This window comes from Aulonocara stuartgranti, assembly GCF_965226115.1.
Source record: "Aulonocara stuartgranti genome assembly, chromosome: 3".
In the NCBI taxonomy this organism is placed as follows: domain Eukaryota; kingdom Metazoa; phylum Chordata; class Actinopteri; order Cichliformes; family Cichlidae; genus Aulonocara; species Aulonocara stuartgranti.
In genome coordinates, this window is record NC_138941.1 from 7,576,544 (window position 1) to 7,594,639 (window position 18,096).

The window sequence follows — 18,096 nt, forward strand, 5'->3', positions numbered from 1 at the left end:
GCGAGCGCAAAACAGGCGACTGCTCACGGCGCCGGGCTGTTGTTACAGGAGAAAGAAGCGGAAATGACACCGTGACATATAACAAATAACATCAGCTGTTTCTGATGTTAGTTGTTTTGACTGCTTTTACATTATATTGAAATATATGTAATGTTCATGTTTGCTGCAATGCAAACGCAGTGATGCAAATAAAAACATCGAGCCACAAATTACGGTGCGACCCTATAATTAGTCCGGGTTACCGGGGACTGTTGTTGCCGATGAACAGGTGTCGCTATGTGACTGCAGACTAAATTGGGCTGCATTGAGTTCATGACTTTTCTTTTATCCCGCCGCCTACGCATCACTGTGAGAGTTAATATGAGATCTCTCTCTGTGGAAAAATAACTTTAAATCCCACTGACGTGTGTATAAATCTATATACGTATAATGTCCCGCTGGGCAGCAACTTAAAAAAACAACTTTTTTTGAAGTGTTGTGAACGCAGCGCGCTGGGGCGAATGTCGGCGTTTGCCCAATAGAAAGGAGGAAGCCAGCCAGGCACAGGAAAGAAAGAAACACTCCAGGGCAACGCTGCTGGAACTTTGACTCATTGAGAAATGTTTCCCTGCTTGCATCAAGCCCGGCTGGTGTCCCCTGAGATCCATATCCCACCCTGATTGGTGGGTTAATTCAGCTCCGCCCACAACACTGTAAAGTGTCATACATTATCAAACTAACATTACATTTTCATATTAAGGTGGGGCCAAAAACTATTGTCCTGCGGGCCGCAATTGGCCCGTGGGCCGCGAGTTTGAGACCCCTGGTGTAGGAGGACACCTACTCTGTGTCTGGTTAAGTATAAGAGCCCTTTGTTAGGGGGACCGCTGGACTCTTAGCACCAGCTTTGGGGTCACAGGGTCACATCTGGAACACACACACACACACACACACACACACACACTATGCACAGACTGGTACTCTTTGTTCATACCTGTGTAAGACGTCATAATGAACTTGTGCATATTCATGTAAGCTCAATAAAGAGCAGTGTTACGAGGGAGCAGACGAGAGCGACTGAGGTCAAGTGAAGGAACGGCGCTGTCACAGTTCTCTCCCTCATCAATTGTCTGGTTCCAGCGGTGGGTCTGTGCTAGACGACCCATCACCAGCTTTTTCCACTGGTTACCAGTACGTGGTAGAATCCACTTCCAGATCTGGTTGTCTTTAAATCTGTGAATGGATTGGCTCCATCTTATCTCTCTTTAACAAAAGAATCCAAGTGGAGCCCTCAGGTCTGCAGATAAGCAGCTTCTGACCAGAACTAGACGTAAAAACAGAGGTGAGCTTTATCGATGGCTGCAGCCAAACTCTGGAACAGTCGCCCTTCACATCAGGTCGTCACCAACACTGGACATTTTTAAAAGCCGGTTGGAAACACATTTGTACTCTGTAGCTTTCAATCCTGACCAGTCTTTATAGTCATTACTGTGTATGTTTCCTATTTTCTCTCTACTCTGTGCAGCACTTTGGCTCAAGCTGTTTTTAAATGTGCTGATAAATAAATGTAGATTTCTTTGAATAAAACAGTGGAGCCGAGCTTTGAGCTCAGTGTGTAACAGTGTGTGTGTGAGAGCCATGTAATGTCCATGTGTGCATGCTGACTGTGCTGCTCTGACCCCCCTCCTCCTTTCAGGGTGGAGCCTGCTGGAGTCCGATGGTTGAGACCAGGTCTGAGGAAGTGTAAGTGTGTTTTTAATGGGATTCATGAAAACAAAGCAGCACACATTCAACCATCTTCATCATGTCAGGAGTCATCATCAAAGTGTCAATCAATGAACAGATGATGGATCAATAACTGCAGCTGGATTGTGTTTGTTCTCTCCATCAGATTCCTGTCAACTCACAATCGACACAAACACAGTGAACACAAAGCTCCAACTGTCTGACAACAACAGGAAGGTGACACATGTGACGAAGGTTCAGTCATATCCTGATCATCCAGACAGATTTGATGTTTATGAACAGCTGCTGTGTAGAAATGGTCTGACTGGTCGCTGTTACTGGGAGGTCGAGTGGAGAGGAAGAGTTTTTATATCAGTGAGTTACAGAAGCATCAGAAGGAAAGGAGGCAGTGACTGTTGGTTTGGAGACAATGATCAGTCCTGGTGTCTGAGCTGCACTGATGATGGTCCTCGTTCTGTCAGGCACAATAAAAGCTACACATCCATCTCCTCCTCCTCCTCCTCCTCCTCTGTCTCTAACAGAGCAGCAGTGTATGTGGACTGTCCTGCTGGCACTCTGTCCTTCTACAGAGTCTCCTCTGACACTCTGATCCACCTCCACACCTTCAACACCACATTCACTCAAACTCTTTATCCTGGGTTTTATGTCTGGTCTCCTGGTGGCTCAGTGTCCCTGTGCTGAGTGGAGTGTAAAGAGTGTCTCCTGTTACAGAAACACTCTGACTGTTGAACAGATAGTTCAGTCTGTACATGTCTGTCTCTTTCACTCACAAACACGTTTTCAGATTCATGGATTCAATCAGTTGATGTTTGAAACTCTTCTAAATGATTCCTTGTAAACTTCTTCAGTCACAAACAAACAGGAAGTGATGTCACATGTGTTCCTGTCCACACAGCAGAATGAGTCTATTGCTGACAGTGATGTACAAACAGAGTGAGCATTTCTGAGGCCCAAAATAAACTGAGTAGTTCACTGAATGAACAATGGACTGTGAGCTCAGTTCCTTCATCATTAGTATGGATTATATATGTATATGTATTATATTAGTATCATATATATCAGGTGCTGCTGCTTTCAGTCATTGTGCAAATGTGCTGTTTGTAAGCTTGTAAAGCTGCAGTCAGCTGAGACTGAAGAAGTCACCTGATCAGTGAGCAAACGTTTCTGAAAACGTCCAGATGAACAGAATCAACCTTTTGGGATCAGCCAGCAATGCAGCATCATTGTTGTTCAGCTTCAGAGGTTTGCAGGAATGAACTGATGACCAGAAACAGCTGCAAAGTCCAAGAAAATACCAGCTGGAGTTCAGCTGCATTTGAAGAAGTCAAAGAAAAGTAAGGATGGCAAAGGGCGACGTTTTCTTCCAAAGAGCTGCAAACATGGTCGACGCCTCATTAGAAGAATCATCTGGACATTTGTGAGGAACTCTAACCAAGAAAGCAACGTCACACAGATCCAACAGACAGTTTCCATGACTGCAAGTGTTGAGTGGAAAAATGCTACATTGCATTATTGCATCCTCTCACCACAGGAGGCGCTGTTGGCACCACTGATTGCTGATCAGCTGTTCTCTGATGATCTGATTGATACTGTGAATAACGGGACTCACTGAACTCTGTGACACAGTGAAGATTACAGAGTTTAACTTCACCCTTTAAGACTGACCACAGAACCAAGTCCGCCAGAGCTTTTGTTATATTTTTACATGCTGTGGAGCCATTTGTGGGAGCATTTCAAGTTGCTATACATCAATACAACTGTTATAGCCCTAATTTTAATAATATGTATGCATTAAGTCCATAGTAACTACATAAATTGCAAAAACAACCTCTGCTCATCCATCTCTGTGTGTATCAGGATACATTTGGTTCATAATACACAGAAAAATCAGAGTTATTACCTGTAATAAATGTGAAAGATTCCTGCAGTGATAACCAGGCAGGACTGAAACACATCCAAGCTGTCACCACGGTAACAGCACCGCCCATCCACAGGTGAGGGGAGGAGCAAAAAGAGGGACTTTGACCATTTTATACTAAAAACACTCAACTGTTTCTAATATGAAACAAATAAGCCCACATTAATGTGAGCGTTTATTAAATAATAATAATGATGATTTCCTCCTGATCTCATTTCCACAGCAGAGAAAACTGTGGTGTATATTGAGGTGGAGGGTGTGGTCTGTGGCTCAGGTGTAGAGTGAGGGTGGGGTGCACCACAGCAGCATGCTGGGACTGCTGAGGGTGGAGGAGGGAGTGATGATGACATCAGAGCTGCAGCACAGAGACCAGTGAACACACAGTCTGTTCATCTTTGCATAGATACAATATACAGCACAATATTGAATGACAGACACGCTGTGGGAGCTTCCACAGATACACTGACGTCAGCATCCAGAGTCCTCCTGCTGCTCCCCCCTCAGAGCCCCGTGATCAGCACCAACACATTCAGTTAGATGACAGAGTCCAGCTGCAGCTAGAATCAGCTCCCCTCTGTGAACAACAGCACAGCGTCAGTGTTTCACACTCAGTGAAAGGAGGAAACAGCAGAAGAACACCATGTGTGCTACGTTTCCCAGGACACACTACAAACTGCACAAATACAGAGCAGCACGTGGAAGGACCTGGAGCTGCATTTACAGAGCTGCAGACAGCGTGATGTCCTGTATGGACAGGTGGAAGGAACCAAGTCCTCAGCTGGAACACTCGTGTTTGTCCACAGACAGGAAACACAGCAGGAAACTTCCTCACAGAAGTGCAGCTCATGGATAACACACTTCCTGTCAGTCAGAATGAGGCTGCAGCCAAACACAGAAAGGTGTTTTTGTCCAGATGAGCCCAGAGAAGAAACACGAGTGTTCACAGACATCAGAAGCTCAGAGAGGTGAAACATGAGGTTGGAGTCCTCGTCAGCATCCAGAAGAGCTGCTGTGAAACCCTGAGTACTCATGACAGACTCTGATGGCACAAACACATCATGATTCAAACAGAAAGACAAACATGGAGCTCCTGATCCTCCTGCATGAGAACAAGCTGGCATGAGCGCTGTGTCTGAGAGTGTCTCCCTGTCACAGTGACAATAACACAGCTGCTGCTCACAGTCATTAAACTGACCTGAGGTCAGCTGTGCTCCTTACATATGAACCATGTGACCTCACATCAGTGCTGTGGATGACTGTAGTCATAGAAGAGTAGAGCTGTAGCAGGTGGTGTGAGGAGGAGGTGGTGTATTCTAGTTAACGCAGTACTGAAACACTCCAGCAGAGGGCGCTGTTAAGTCCTTATTGTAACACAGTTACTGTGTGCAGTTAGACTTCATACATAATCTGCACTTATTTCCATCAGACATGCTGTCAGTAAATGATTGGTTTCTATTGATTCTACTTCCTGTTGACTCGTTTGATGACAGTGAAACAATCACAGCTGATTGTGTGATGATGTAAACTGTCACTGTTACATTCAGTGTGTGTGACATAATGTTAGTGCAGGCTGATAACAGCCTGGTTCTGTTAGAAACACATGAACGTGTCCATAGATCAGTGTGTGTTTAACATGAGAGCTTCAGCCCTGCTGATGTGTTAAATAAAGACATGCAGGAAAACTGATGAGACTCTGAAATAACTCTTTATATTTATAATGTAACTCTGCATCAAAAGAACAACAAAGGATCCCAGACAGGTTTCTGTGAACAAAGACCATTCTGATGTTTCTGTGTTTCTAACACTTTGACATTATTAGTAAACAGACTGCAGTGAGCAGCATTTATAAAGAGCTTCTATATAAAGATATGACAGCTGTTTGACAAGTTTATCACTCTGTGTTTGGACCTGATCAGTCCAGCTGTTTACTTGAAACATGTTCATTTACCTGTTCTGTTATATTCATGTTCTTGTCTCTGTTGAAAACACATTTTAATGTCCCTCAGATTTTTCTCCCAGATGAATAAATCTAAAAATGACACAAACTGACTGCAGCTACTTTTTGTCCTTTCTGTCAAAAACCTTCATGTGACTCATGAGAGACACGTTTCAGCTGTTTGTGACAGATCAGAGGCCAACAAGTCATTTATAACACTTTCCATCATTGTTTAAAGTTCTCAGTGTTTCTGTGTTGCTGCGTATAGGATCTCCCAGCATCATCACTGTGCTGTCCAATCATTGTGTGCGAGGTTACCCTTATAGTGCGATGTGTGTTTGCACAAAGAGAAGCATGTGTGTCAAATATAAATAAGCACAGAACAGAAACAGCTGCTCGTTTCTTCTGTTTAGAGTCAAGTTAGTGTTTTGTGTCTTTGTTTGAGGCCTGATGTCGAGCAGAGGTGTGTGTAACTGCACTGGTCTGTTATATGTGTGAAGTGTGTGCTTCTCTTCAACATCATCTTTGTCACTGCTGATTCCTTTGTGTCATCATGTGTTGAGAAGAGAGAACAGTTATAACGGAGGAGCAAAAGGAAGCCCTGAAATCTGCATCAACAAGGAAGTGTTGGCTCACCAGTGATCCCAGCAGAGCCACTGGTTTGGCTCCAGTTGTTCTAGATTCAATGATGTTGTTGCTACAGATACATGTCAGCATCTTTATTGAATTTTATATGAAGCAGAAATGGTGTCATTAGGAGAAGAAGAGGAGAACAAGTCCGGCGAGGAGGCAGCAGCTCTTAAAGATGAAACAGCAGCTCAGCCCTGAGCTCAGAGAGCTGCACATGAAAAAGCTCCTCAAGCAGATCCTGTCAGAGGTTTGTCATCAACAGGAGGAACTGTTCACATCATAGGATGAAGATGCTGTCAGCTGGATGAAGAAGGTTATTTAATGCAAACGTTCACACTGAAGTCAAATTGTTGTCGTGTTGAACAGATTCATGTACTGATCGTCTCCAGAATGTTAGAAGAGCTTCAATGAATCATTAGAAACAACTTACAGCTGCACAGCTGTGTCAAACACATCTGTGTGTCATTGTGGGATTGTTGTGTTTCTACATGTGACACACGTCTAAAACATGCACACAATCTGAACACAAACAGGGACTCATGTGTTCCCACAGCCAGATGCTGAGAGCCATTTCCTTGTAGTCCTGTGTCTACATACATGAACCATTAGATGTTATTGGAATGATTGTCAGCTCTGATAGTTTCATGTGTGTTTAGCTGGACGCTGTTTGATCCTCGACATGTTTAAAGGTGTCCAGTCCTGAGACACTGGGGCTGGAAACAGCTGTGATGTCATTGGACTGTCACACAGACAGAAGTGCATGAAGTGAGCAGCCGAGGAGCCGCTGATGTTTTGGATTCAACAGCATTTGAAAGGTCGACACAGACACATTTGCACACAGAAAGCTGAATCTGTCATATGCCACAGTGAACTCACTGTTCAGTGTTTTTCAGGAAGCTTCTTAACTGCCTCTGCTGCCAAACAAGCAGCTGATGTCCTTGAGAAGAAGCTGAAGAAGTCTTCAACAACAAATACAGGAAGTGGACTTTCAAATACTAGATTCACTTTAGACTCACAGAGAAATGACTCAACCAGCTGTGTTTGACTCTATGAAAGGTCAGTGTGTGTCTGCACACAGACTGTTGTGTTGGACTGTTATTCAGTTGTCTGCTGAATGTTTTCAAATGTCTGCATCTCAGCTGTGATGAGGCTGGGGGTCATGGGAGGCCACCGTAGCAGCCTCTTCAACATCATGACATCATCATAAATGCTGCTGGACCGTCTGATGGGCTGACGGTGAAAAAGCCGTCGGGAAGGAAACAGAAGACATTTCAGAGGCTGCAGCAGATTTCTTTGATTCGGGGCCTTTTTCAGCTTTATTGGACAGAGCAGTGAAGATAAGTGACAGCAAAGCAGAGAGAAAGGGGGCGTGGCCCGGGTCAAAGCCAGGCCAGCTGCTCTCCACCTCGTGGTCACCTGCTCATCCTAGTGAGCTCCACCAGCAGCCCTTTCACACACTTTACACTGTCAAACACTGTGTGTGGACCTCAGCTAACAACAGGCTACATTTAAGTCTGGACTACATGCTTTTATATTGTTTTTATTCCATCAGCAGCTCAACATCATGAGCAGCTTTGACATAAAGACATCAAACTCAAGCTGACTTTAAACTACTTTTAATACAGGGGCTCAAAAACAACAACATCTTTATTATATATCAGGACACAAAGTCATTTCATCTCAAAGGGAAACAGCTTTATTTGGAATAACCAGCACTATCAACTGGTTTGGGATCTCCACCAGTTTCATGTCTTTGCAGCTTCTCCAACAAAGTTCCTGTAAAATCAGCATGTTTGTCTTTATTGGTTTGATAGTGATTGATTATTCAGTCCCAATCTGCTGTCATCTAAAGAACAAAATGATGTTTCTATGAGTCACAAAGCTCCAGATGTTGTCGGCTTCACAAAGAAAACAAAGAACTTAAACACAAAGTGTTTGGAGCCAAAATGTTCCCAAGCTGCTCTTTTTGAAATGGCAGAGGTACAGTGGTGTCTAACAGCACACTGTGGAAGGCAAACATGTTATTGTTGGATGAAACTTCATGAATCCTTTGTAGATTTGAGCTGTTGGAGCCTTTCTTTTCTCTTCAGGTGTACAGATGCTGAGGAGGCAGGTGGAGCAGGTGGAGCTGTTGTGATGCTGGCAGAGGGTGTGTCTTAGTAACTCTGTGAGGCAGAACTGGATCCAACATTGTGGATGTGTTGATGTTGGAGCCATTAAGAGTCTCTGGCCACACTGTAGGATTTCCCTTTGATCCACTGTGGGGGCATTTTGGAGTCTGTCAGTGAAACTCTTCATGTTTGTGTTTGACTCCAGTTTATAGAAACAGAGGAATGTGTCATGCTTTTGTTCGGCCTCCACAAATACACACATTTGTTCATTGGTTGGACTTTTTGGAAGGAGACACATTGAAAACCATGTTAATAAGATCTTGTTGTTTCCTGTGGATCCGACACAGAGAGTGGACTTCAGACAGAAAGCGTGGAAGAGATTTTAGAGGCCGTGTGTGGCAACAGGAAGTTTCTGTGTGTTTGCTGATCTTACATGTGGAAAACAACACGTGATGTTTGTGAAGTTCTACAATGATCATTGTTCTCACAGCATTTTGAGTGGGAACAGTTCAAACTGGGAGTAGTGGGAGTTATTTACTGATTGAAACAAGCTGAATGTTTCTGTGACGATGAAGATCAGCAGCTCAGCTGATCAATGAACTGACATCTATCAGTCGTTTCATGAGATGAAGTCATCAGCAGACATTTGTTCTGACTGTGTGATGAATGTCAGAACGTCAGGGCTCTGCTTTAGTCACTGCTTGATGATCATTGGCTCATTGTTGAATCCAGGGGCCCAGTCTGACCTCTGACCTTTGCTGCAGGTCTTCTGTGTTATCTCCACTTTCATGTCTGATCTTCTGCTGTATCGTCCAAAATAAACATCTGGATCATTTCCAACACTTCAGCAGATCTTTAGTTTGGGCAGTGCAGCACAGAATAACACATATTGTACTATACTGCCCACTTCCTGATCTTATTGGATCTGTGTGTGAGGTTGGTGAAGGAAACACATGTTTACTGAGTGAGTCGCTGCCATTAGGAACTAGTTTTTATATCACAGTCTTACACGCTTCTCTGCAGCTTCTCTCCTCCTGCTACCCCCCCAAAAACCCATCTCCATAGAGACTGTGTCAGCTTCCAAAAAGACAAAAAACAAACTAAAAACCAGCAACAAACAACTTAAACATAAACAATCACAAAGAAAGAACAATACAGTATCCACATCTGAACCAAAGAGTAAAACAGTGAAATGTGGATTATTAAATATTAGGTCTCTCTCCTCCAAGTCTCTGTTAGTACATGACTTAATAATTGATCAACAAATTGATTTACTCTGCCTTACAGAAACCTGGTTGCAGCAGGATGATTATGTTAGTTTAAATGAATCAACACCCCCGAGCCATTCTAACTACCAGAAATCTCGAAGCACAGGCCGAGGGGGCGGTGTGGCAGCAATTTTTCACACCAGCCTATTAATTAATGAAAGACCAAGACAGACTTTTAATTCATTTGAAAGCCTGATGCTTAACATTGTCCACCCCAGCTGTGAAACTCAGAAACCAGTCTTACTTGTTATCATCTATCGTCCACCTGGGCCTTACACAGAGTTTCTGTCTGATTTCTCAGACTTTATATCTAATTTAGTTCTGAGCTCAGATAAAATAATTATTGTGGGTGATTTTAACATCCATGTAGATGCTAAAAATGACAGCCTCAACATGGCATTTAATCTGTTATTAGACTCAATTGGTTTCTCTCAAAATGTAAAAGAACCCACCCACCACTTTAATCACACTCTAGATCTTGTTTTAACATATGGCATCGAACCTGAACATTTAACAGTGTTTCCTGAAAACCCTCTCCTGTCTGATCATTTCCTGATAACATTTACTTTTACAATAATTGATTACACAGCGGTGAAGAGTAGACTTTATCAAAGTAGATGTCTTTCTGAAAGCACTGTAACTAAGTTTAAGAATATAATCCACCCACTGTTATCATCTCCAATGCCCTGTACCAACACAGAGCAGAGCAGCTATCTGAACGCTACGCCAACAGAGGTCGATTATCTTGTTAATAATTTCACCTCCTCACTACGTACGACTCTGGATACTGTAGCTCCTGTGAAAACTAAGGCCTCAAATCAGAAGTACCTGACTCCGTGGTATAATTCTGAAACACGTACCCTAAAGCAGATGACTCGTAATCTGGAGAGGAAATGGCGTGTCACAAATCTAGAGGATCATCATTTAGCCTGGAGAAATAGTTTGCTGCTTTATAAGAAAGCCCTCCGCAAAGCCAGAACATCTTACTATTCATCACTGATTGAAGAAAATAAGAACAACCCTAGGTTTCTCTTCAGCACTGTAGCCAGGCTGACAAAAAGTCAGAGCTCTTTTGAGCCAACCATCCCTTTAACGTTAACTAGTAATGACTTCATGAACTTCTTCACAAATAAAATTTTTATCATTAGAGAAAAAATTACCAATAATCATCCCACAGATGTAATATTATCTACAGTTACTCTTAGTACCATTGATATTAAGTTAGACTCTTTTTCTCCAATTGATCTTTCTGAGTTAACTTCAATAATTACTTCCTCCAAACCATCAACGTGTCTTTTAGACCCCATTCCTACAAAACTGCTCAAAGAAGTCCTGCCATTAATTAATTCTTCGATCTTAAATATGATCAACCTATCTCTAATAATCGGCTATGTACCACAGGCCTTCAAGCTGGCTGTAGTTAAACCTTTACTCAAAAAGCCATCTCTAGACCCAGCAGTCTTAGCTAATTATAGGCCAATCTCCAACCTTCCTTTCATATCAAAAATCCTTGAAAGAGTAGTTGTCAAACAGCTAACAGATCATCTGCAGAGGAATGGTTTATTTGAAGAGTTTCAGTCAGGTTTCAGAGCTCAGCACAGCACAGAAACAGCTTTAGTGAAGGTTACAAATGATCTTCTTATGGCCTCTGACAGTGGACTCATCTCTGTGCTTGTCCTGCTAGACCTCAGTGCAGCGTTCGATACTGTTGATCATAATATCCTATTAGAGCGATTAGAACATGCTGTAGGTATTACAAGTACTGCGCTGCAGTGGTTTGTATCATATCTATCTAATAGACTCCAATTTGTGCATGTAAATGGAGAGTCCTCTTCACACACTGAGGTTAATTATGGAGTTCCACAGGGTTCAGTGCTAGGACCAATTCTGTTTACATTATACATGCTTCCCTTAGGCAGTATCATTAGAAGACATTAGCAGTGTTACGAGGGAGCAGACGAGAGCGACTGAGGTCAAGTGAAGGAACGGCGCTGTCACAGTTCTCTCCCTCATCAATTGTCTGGTTCCAGCGGTGGGTCTGTGCTAGACGACCCATCACCAGCTTTTTCCACTGGTTACCAGTACGTGGTAGAATCCACTTCCAGATCTGGTTGTCTTTAAATCTGTGAATGGATTGGCTCCATCTTATCTCTCTTTAACAAAAGAATCCAAGTGGAGCCCTCAGGTCTGCAGATAAGCAGCTTCTGACCAGAACTAGACGTAAAAACAGAGGTGAGCTTTATCGATGGCTGCAGCCAAACTCTGGAACAGTCGCCCTTCACATCAGGTCGTCACCAACACTGGACATTTTTAAAAGCCGGTTGGAAACACATTTGTACTCTGTAGCTTTCAATCCTGACCAGTCTTTATAGTCATTACTGTGTATGTTTCCTATTTTCTCTCTACTCTGTGCAGCACTTTGGCTCAAGCTGTTTTTAAATGTGCTGATAAATAAATGTAGATTTCTTTGAATAAAACAGTGGAGCCGAGCTTTGAGCTCAGTGTGTAACAGTGTGTGTGTGAGAGCCATGTAATGTCCATGTGTGCATGCTGACTGTGCTGCTCTGACCCCCCTCCTCCTTTCAGGGTGGAGCCTGCTGGAGTCCGATGGTTGAGACCAGGTCTGAGGAAGTGTAAGTGTGTTTTTAATGGGATTCATGAAAACAAAGCAGCACACATTCAACCATCTTCATCATGTCAGGAGTCATCATCAAAGTGTCAATCAATGAACAGATGATGGATCAATAACTGCAGCTGGATTGTGTTTGTTCTCTCCATCAGATTCCTGTCAACTCACAATCGACACAAACACAGTGAACACAAACCTCCAACTGTCTGACAACAACAGGAAGGTGACACGTGTGGAGGAGCTTCAGTCATATCCTGATCATCCAGACAGATTTGATGTTCATCCTCAGCTGCTGTGTAGAAATGGTCTGACTGGTCGCTGTTACTGGGAGGTCGAGTGGAGAGGAAGAGTTTTTATATCAGTGAGTTACAGAAGCATCAGAAGGAAAGGAGACAGTGATGACTGTTGGTTTGGATACAATGATCAGTCCTGGAGTCTGTACTGCTCTGATGATGGTCCTCAGTCTGTCTGGCACAATAAAATAAAAACATCCATCTCCTCCTCCTCCTCCTCCTCCTCTGTCTCTAACAGAGCAGCAGTGTATGTGGACTGTCCTGCTGGCACTCTGTCCTTCTACAGAGTCTCCTCTGACACTCTGATCCACCTCCACACCTTCAACACCACATTCACTCAAACTCTTTATCCTGGGTTTATGTTAGACTGGCCTCCTGGTTCCTCAGTGTCCCTGTGCTGAGTGGAGTGTAAAGAGTGTCTCCTGTTACAGAAACACTCTGACTGTTGAACAGATAGTTCAGTCTGTACATGTCTGTCTCTTTCACTCACAAACACGTTTTCAGATTCATGGATTCAATCAGTTGATGTTTGAAACTCTTCTAAATGATTCCTTGTAAACTTCTTCAGTCACAAACAAACAGGAAGTGATGTCACATGTGTTCCTGTCCACACAGCAGAATGAGTCTATTGCTGACAGTGATGTACAAACAGAGTGAGCATTTCTGAGGCCCAAAATAAACTGAGTAGTTCACTGAATGAACAATGGACTGTGAGCTCAGTTCCTTCATCATTAGTATGGATTATATATGTATATGTATTATATTAGTATCATATATATCAGGTGCTGCTGCTTTCAGTCATTGTGCAAATGTGCTGTTTGTAAGCTTGTAAAGCTGCAGTCAGCTGAGACTGAAGAAGTCACCTGATCAGTGAGCAAACGTTTCTGAAAACGTCCAGATGAACAGAATGCAGACAGCTGCAAAGTCCAAGAAAATACCAGCTGGAGTTCAGCTGCATTTGAAGAAGTCAAAGAAAAGTAAGGATGGCAAAGGGCGACGTTTTCTTCCAAAGAGCTGCAAACATGGTCGACGCCTCATTAGAAGAATCATCTGGACATTTGTGAGGAACTCTAACCAAGAAAGCAACGTCACACAGATCCAACAGACAGTTTCCATGACTGCAAGTGTTGAGTGAAAAAATGCTACATTGCATTATTGCATCCTCTCACCACAGGAGGCGCTGTTGGCACCACTGATTGCTGATCAGCTGTTCTCTGATGATCTGATTGATACTGTGAATAACGGGACTCACTGAACTCTGTGACACAGTGAAGATTACAGAGTTTAACTTCACCCTTTAAGACTGACCACAGAACCAAGTCCGCCAGAGCTTTTGTTATATTTTTACATGCTGTGGAGCCATTTGTGGGAGCATTTCAAGTTGCTATACATCAATACAACTGTTATAGCCCTAATTTTAATAATATGTATGCATTAAGTCCATAGTAACTACATAAACTGCAAAAAAAACCTCTGCTCATCCATCTCTGTGTGTATCAGGATACATTTGGTTCATAATACACAGAAAAATCAGAGTTATTACCTGTAATAAATGTGAAAGATTCCTGCAGTGATAACCAGGCAGGACTGAAACACATCCAAGCTGTCACCACGGTAACAGCAGCGCCCATCCACAGGTGAGGGGAGGAGCAAAAAGAGGGACTTTGACCATTTTATACTAAAAACACTCAACTAATGTTTCTAATATGAAACAAATAAGCCCACATTAATGTGAGTGTTTATTAAATAATAATAATGATGATTTCCTCCTGATCTCATTTCCACAGCAGAGAAAACTGTGGTGTATATTGAGGTGGAGGGTGTGGTCTGTGGCTCAGGTGTAGAGTGAGGGTGGGGTGCACCACAGCAGCATGCTGGGACTGCTGAGGGTGGAGGAGGGAGTGATGATGACATCAGAGCTGCAGCACAGAGACCAGTGAACACACAGTCTGTTCATCTTTGCATAGATACAATATACAGCACAATATTGAATGACAGACACGCTGTGGGAGCTTCCACAGATACACTGACGTCAGCATCCAGAGTCCTCCTGCTGCTCCCCCCTCAGAGCCCCGTGATCAGCACCAACACATTCAGTTAGATGACAGAGTCCAGCTGCAGCTAGAATCAGCTCCCCTCTGTGAACAACAGCACAGCGTCAGTGTTTCACACTCAGTGAAAGGAGGAAACAGCAGAAGAACACCATGTGTGCTACGTTTCCCAGGACACACTACAAACTGCACAAATACAGAGCAGCACGTGGAAGGACCTGGAGCTGCATTTACAGAGCTGCAGACAGCGTGATGTCCTGTATGGACAGGTGGAAGGAACCAAGTCCTCAGCTGGAACACTCGTGTTTGTCCACAGACAGGAAACACAGCAGGAAACTTCCTCACAGAAGTGCAGCTCATGGATAACACACTTCCTGTCAGTCAGAATGAGGCTGCAGCCAAACACAGAAAGGTGTTTTTGTCCAGATGAGCCCAGAGAAGAAACACGAGTGTTCACAGACATCAGAAGCTCAGAGAGGTGAAACATGAGGTTGGAGTCCTCGTCAGCATCCAGAAGAGCTGCTGTGAAACCCTGAGTACTCATGACAGACTCTGATGGCACAAACACATCATGATTCAAACAGAAAGACAAACATGGAGCTCCTGATCCTCCTGCATGAGAACAAGCTGGCATGAGCGCTGTGTCTGAGAGTGTCTCCCTGTCACAGTGACAATAACACAGCTGCTGCTCACAGTCATTAAACTGACCTGAGGTCAGCTGTGCTCCTTACATATGAACCATGTGACCTCACATCAGTGCTGTGGATGACTGTAGTCATAGAAGAGTAGAGCTGTAGCAGGTGGTGTGAGGAGGAGGTGGTGTATTCTAGTTAACGCAGTACTGAAACACTCCAGCAGAGGGCGCTGTTAAGTCCTTATTGTAACACAGTTACTGTGTGCAGTTAGACTTCATACATAATCTGCACTTATTTCCATCAGACATGCTGTCAGTAAATGATTGGTTTCTATTGATTCTACTTCCTGTTGACTCGTTTGATGACAGTGAAACAATCACAGCTGATTGTGTGATGATGTAAACTGTCACTGTTACATTCAGTGTGTGTGACATAATGTTAGTGCAGGCTGATAACAGCCTGGTTCTGTTAGAAACACATGAACGTGTCCATAGATCAGTGTGTGTTTAACATGAGAGCTTCAGCCCTGCTGATGTGTTAAATAAAGACATGCAGGAAAACTGATGAGACTCTGAAATAACTCTTTATATTTATAATGTAACTCTGCATCAAAAGAACAACAAAGGATCCCAGACAGGTTTCTGTGAACAAAGACCATTCTGATGTTTCTGTGTTTCTAACACTTTGACATTATTAGTAAACAGACTGCAGTGAGCAGCATTTATAAAGAGCTTCTATATAAAGATATGACAGCTGTTTGACAAGTTTATCACTCTGTGTTTGGACCTGATCAGTCCAGCTGTTTACTTGAAACATGTTCATTTACCTGTTCTGTTATATTCATGTTCTTGTCTCTGTTGAAAACACATTTTAATGTCCCTCAGATTTTTCTCCCAGATGAATAAATCTAAAAATGACACAAACTGACTGCAGCTACTTTTTGTCCTTTCTGTCAAAAACCTTCATGTGACTCATGAGAGACACGTTTCAGCTGTTTGTGACAGATCAGAGGCCAACAAGTCATTTATAACACTTTCCATCATTGTTTAAAGTTCTCAGTGTTTCTGTGTTGCTGCGTATAGGATCTCCCAGCATCATCACTGTGCTGTCCAATCATTGTGTGCGAGGTTACCCTTATAGTGCGATGTGTGTTTGCACAAAGAGAAGCATGTGTGTCAAATATAAATAAGCACAGAACAGAAACAGCTGCTCGTTTCTTCTGTTTAGAGTCAAGTTAGTGTTTTGTGTCTTTGTTTGAGGCCTGATGTCGAGCAGAGGTGTGTGTAACTGCACTGGTCTGTTATATGTGTGAAGTGTGTGCTTCTCTTCAGCATCATCTTTGTCACTGCTGATTCCTTTGTGTCATCATGTGTTGAGAAGAGAGAACAGTTATAACGGAGGAGCAAAAGGAAGCCCTGAAATCTGCATCAACAAGGAAGTGTTGGCTCACCAGTGATCCCAGCAGAGCCACTGGTTTGGCTCCAGTTGTTACAGATTCAATGATGTTGCTGCTACAGATACATGTCAGCATCTTTATTGAATTTAATATGAAGCAGAAATGGTGTCATTAGGAGAAGAAGAGGAGAACAAGTCCGGCGAGGAGGCAGCAGCTCTTAAAGATGAAACAGCAGCTCAGCCCTGAGCTCAGAGAGCTGCACATGAAAAAGCTCCTCAAGCAGATCCTGTCAGAGGTTTGTCATCAACAGGAGGAACTGTTCACATCATAGGATGAAGATGCTGTCAGCTGGATGAAGAAGGTTATTTAATGCAAACGTTCACACTGAAGTCAAATTGTTGTCGTGTTGAACAGATTCATGTACTGATCGTCTCCAGAATGTTAGAAGAGCTTCAATGAATCATTAGAAACAACTTACAGCTGCACAGCTGTGTCAAACACATCTGTGTGTCATTGTGGGATTGTTGTGTTTCTACATGTGACACACGTCTAAAACATGCACACAATCTGAACACAAACAGGGACTCATGTGTTCCCACAGCCAGATGCTGAGAGCCATTTCCTTGTAGTCCTGTGTCTACATACATGAACCATTAGATGTTATTGGAATGATTGTCAGCTCTGATAGTTTCATGTGTGTTTAGCTGGACGCTGTTTGATCCTCGACATGTTTAAAGGTGTCCAGTCCTGAGACACTGGGGCTGGAAACAGCTGTGATGTCATTGGACTGTCACACAGACAGAAGTGCATGAAGTGAGCAGCCGAGGAGCCGCTGATGTTTTGGATTCAACAGCATTTGAAAGGTCGACACAGACACATTTGCACACAGAAAGCTGAATCTGTCATATGCCACAGTGAACTCACTGTTCAGTGTTTTTCAGGAAGCTTCTTAACTGCCTCTGCTGCCAAACAAGCAGCTGATGTCCTTGAGAAGAAGCTGAAGAAGTCTTCAACAACAAATACAGGAAGTGGACTTTCAAATACTAGATTCACTTTAGACTCACAGAGAAATGACTCAACCAGCTGTGTTTGACTATATGAAAGGTCAGTGTGTGTCTGCACACAGACTGTTGTGTTGGACTGTTATTCAGTTGTCTGCTGAATGTTTTCAAATGTCTGCATCTCAGCTGTGATGAGGCTGGGGGTCATGGGAGGCCACCGTAGCAGCCTCTTCAACATCATGACATCATCATAAATGCTGCTGGACTGTCTGATGGGCTGACGGTGAAAAAGCCGTCGGGAAGGAAACAGAAGACATTTCAGAGGCTGCAGCAGATTTCTTTGATTCGGGGCCTTTTTCAGCTTTATTGGTGTTGAAAACACGCAGTTCTTTGAATCTTTGGGCTGAAGGAAGGACAATACTCGGTGTATCAATGCTCAATCAACAATCATTTATTTCCATACAATTCAACAATAAGAGCATTACAACGTCCGGACGGGAGAG

At 43.2% G+C, this 18,096-nt stretch overlaps 2 protein-coding genes across 2 annotated transcripts in view; both read left to right on the forward strand.

Moving 5' to 3' along the window:
* The window catches only part of LOC309702177 (NACHT, LRR and PYD domains-containing protein 3-like), a 330,494-nt gene that overhangs the window by 133,003 nt on the left and 179,395 nt on the right, over window positions 1–18,096 (forward strand). The window contains exons 11-12 of the mRNA XM_082526661.1: window positions 1,676–1,722; window positions 1,871–1,959. Of these exons, the coding sequence (XP_082382787.1) occupies window positions 1,676–1,722; window positions 1,871–1,959 (136 nt within the window). The remainder of the gene's footprint in view (window positions 1–1,675; window positions 1,723–1,870; window positions 1,960–18,096) is intronic.
* On the forward strand, window positions 12,152–13,214 carry LOC309697160 (stonustoxin subunit beta-like; the record flags this gene model as incomplete). The annotated part of the gene is made up of 2 exons (XM_082518846.1): window positions 12,152–12,221; window positions 12,370–13,214. Coding segments are annotated over 2 exons (612 nt in total), but the record flags the coding sequence as incomplete, so codon positions are not given.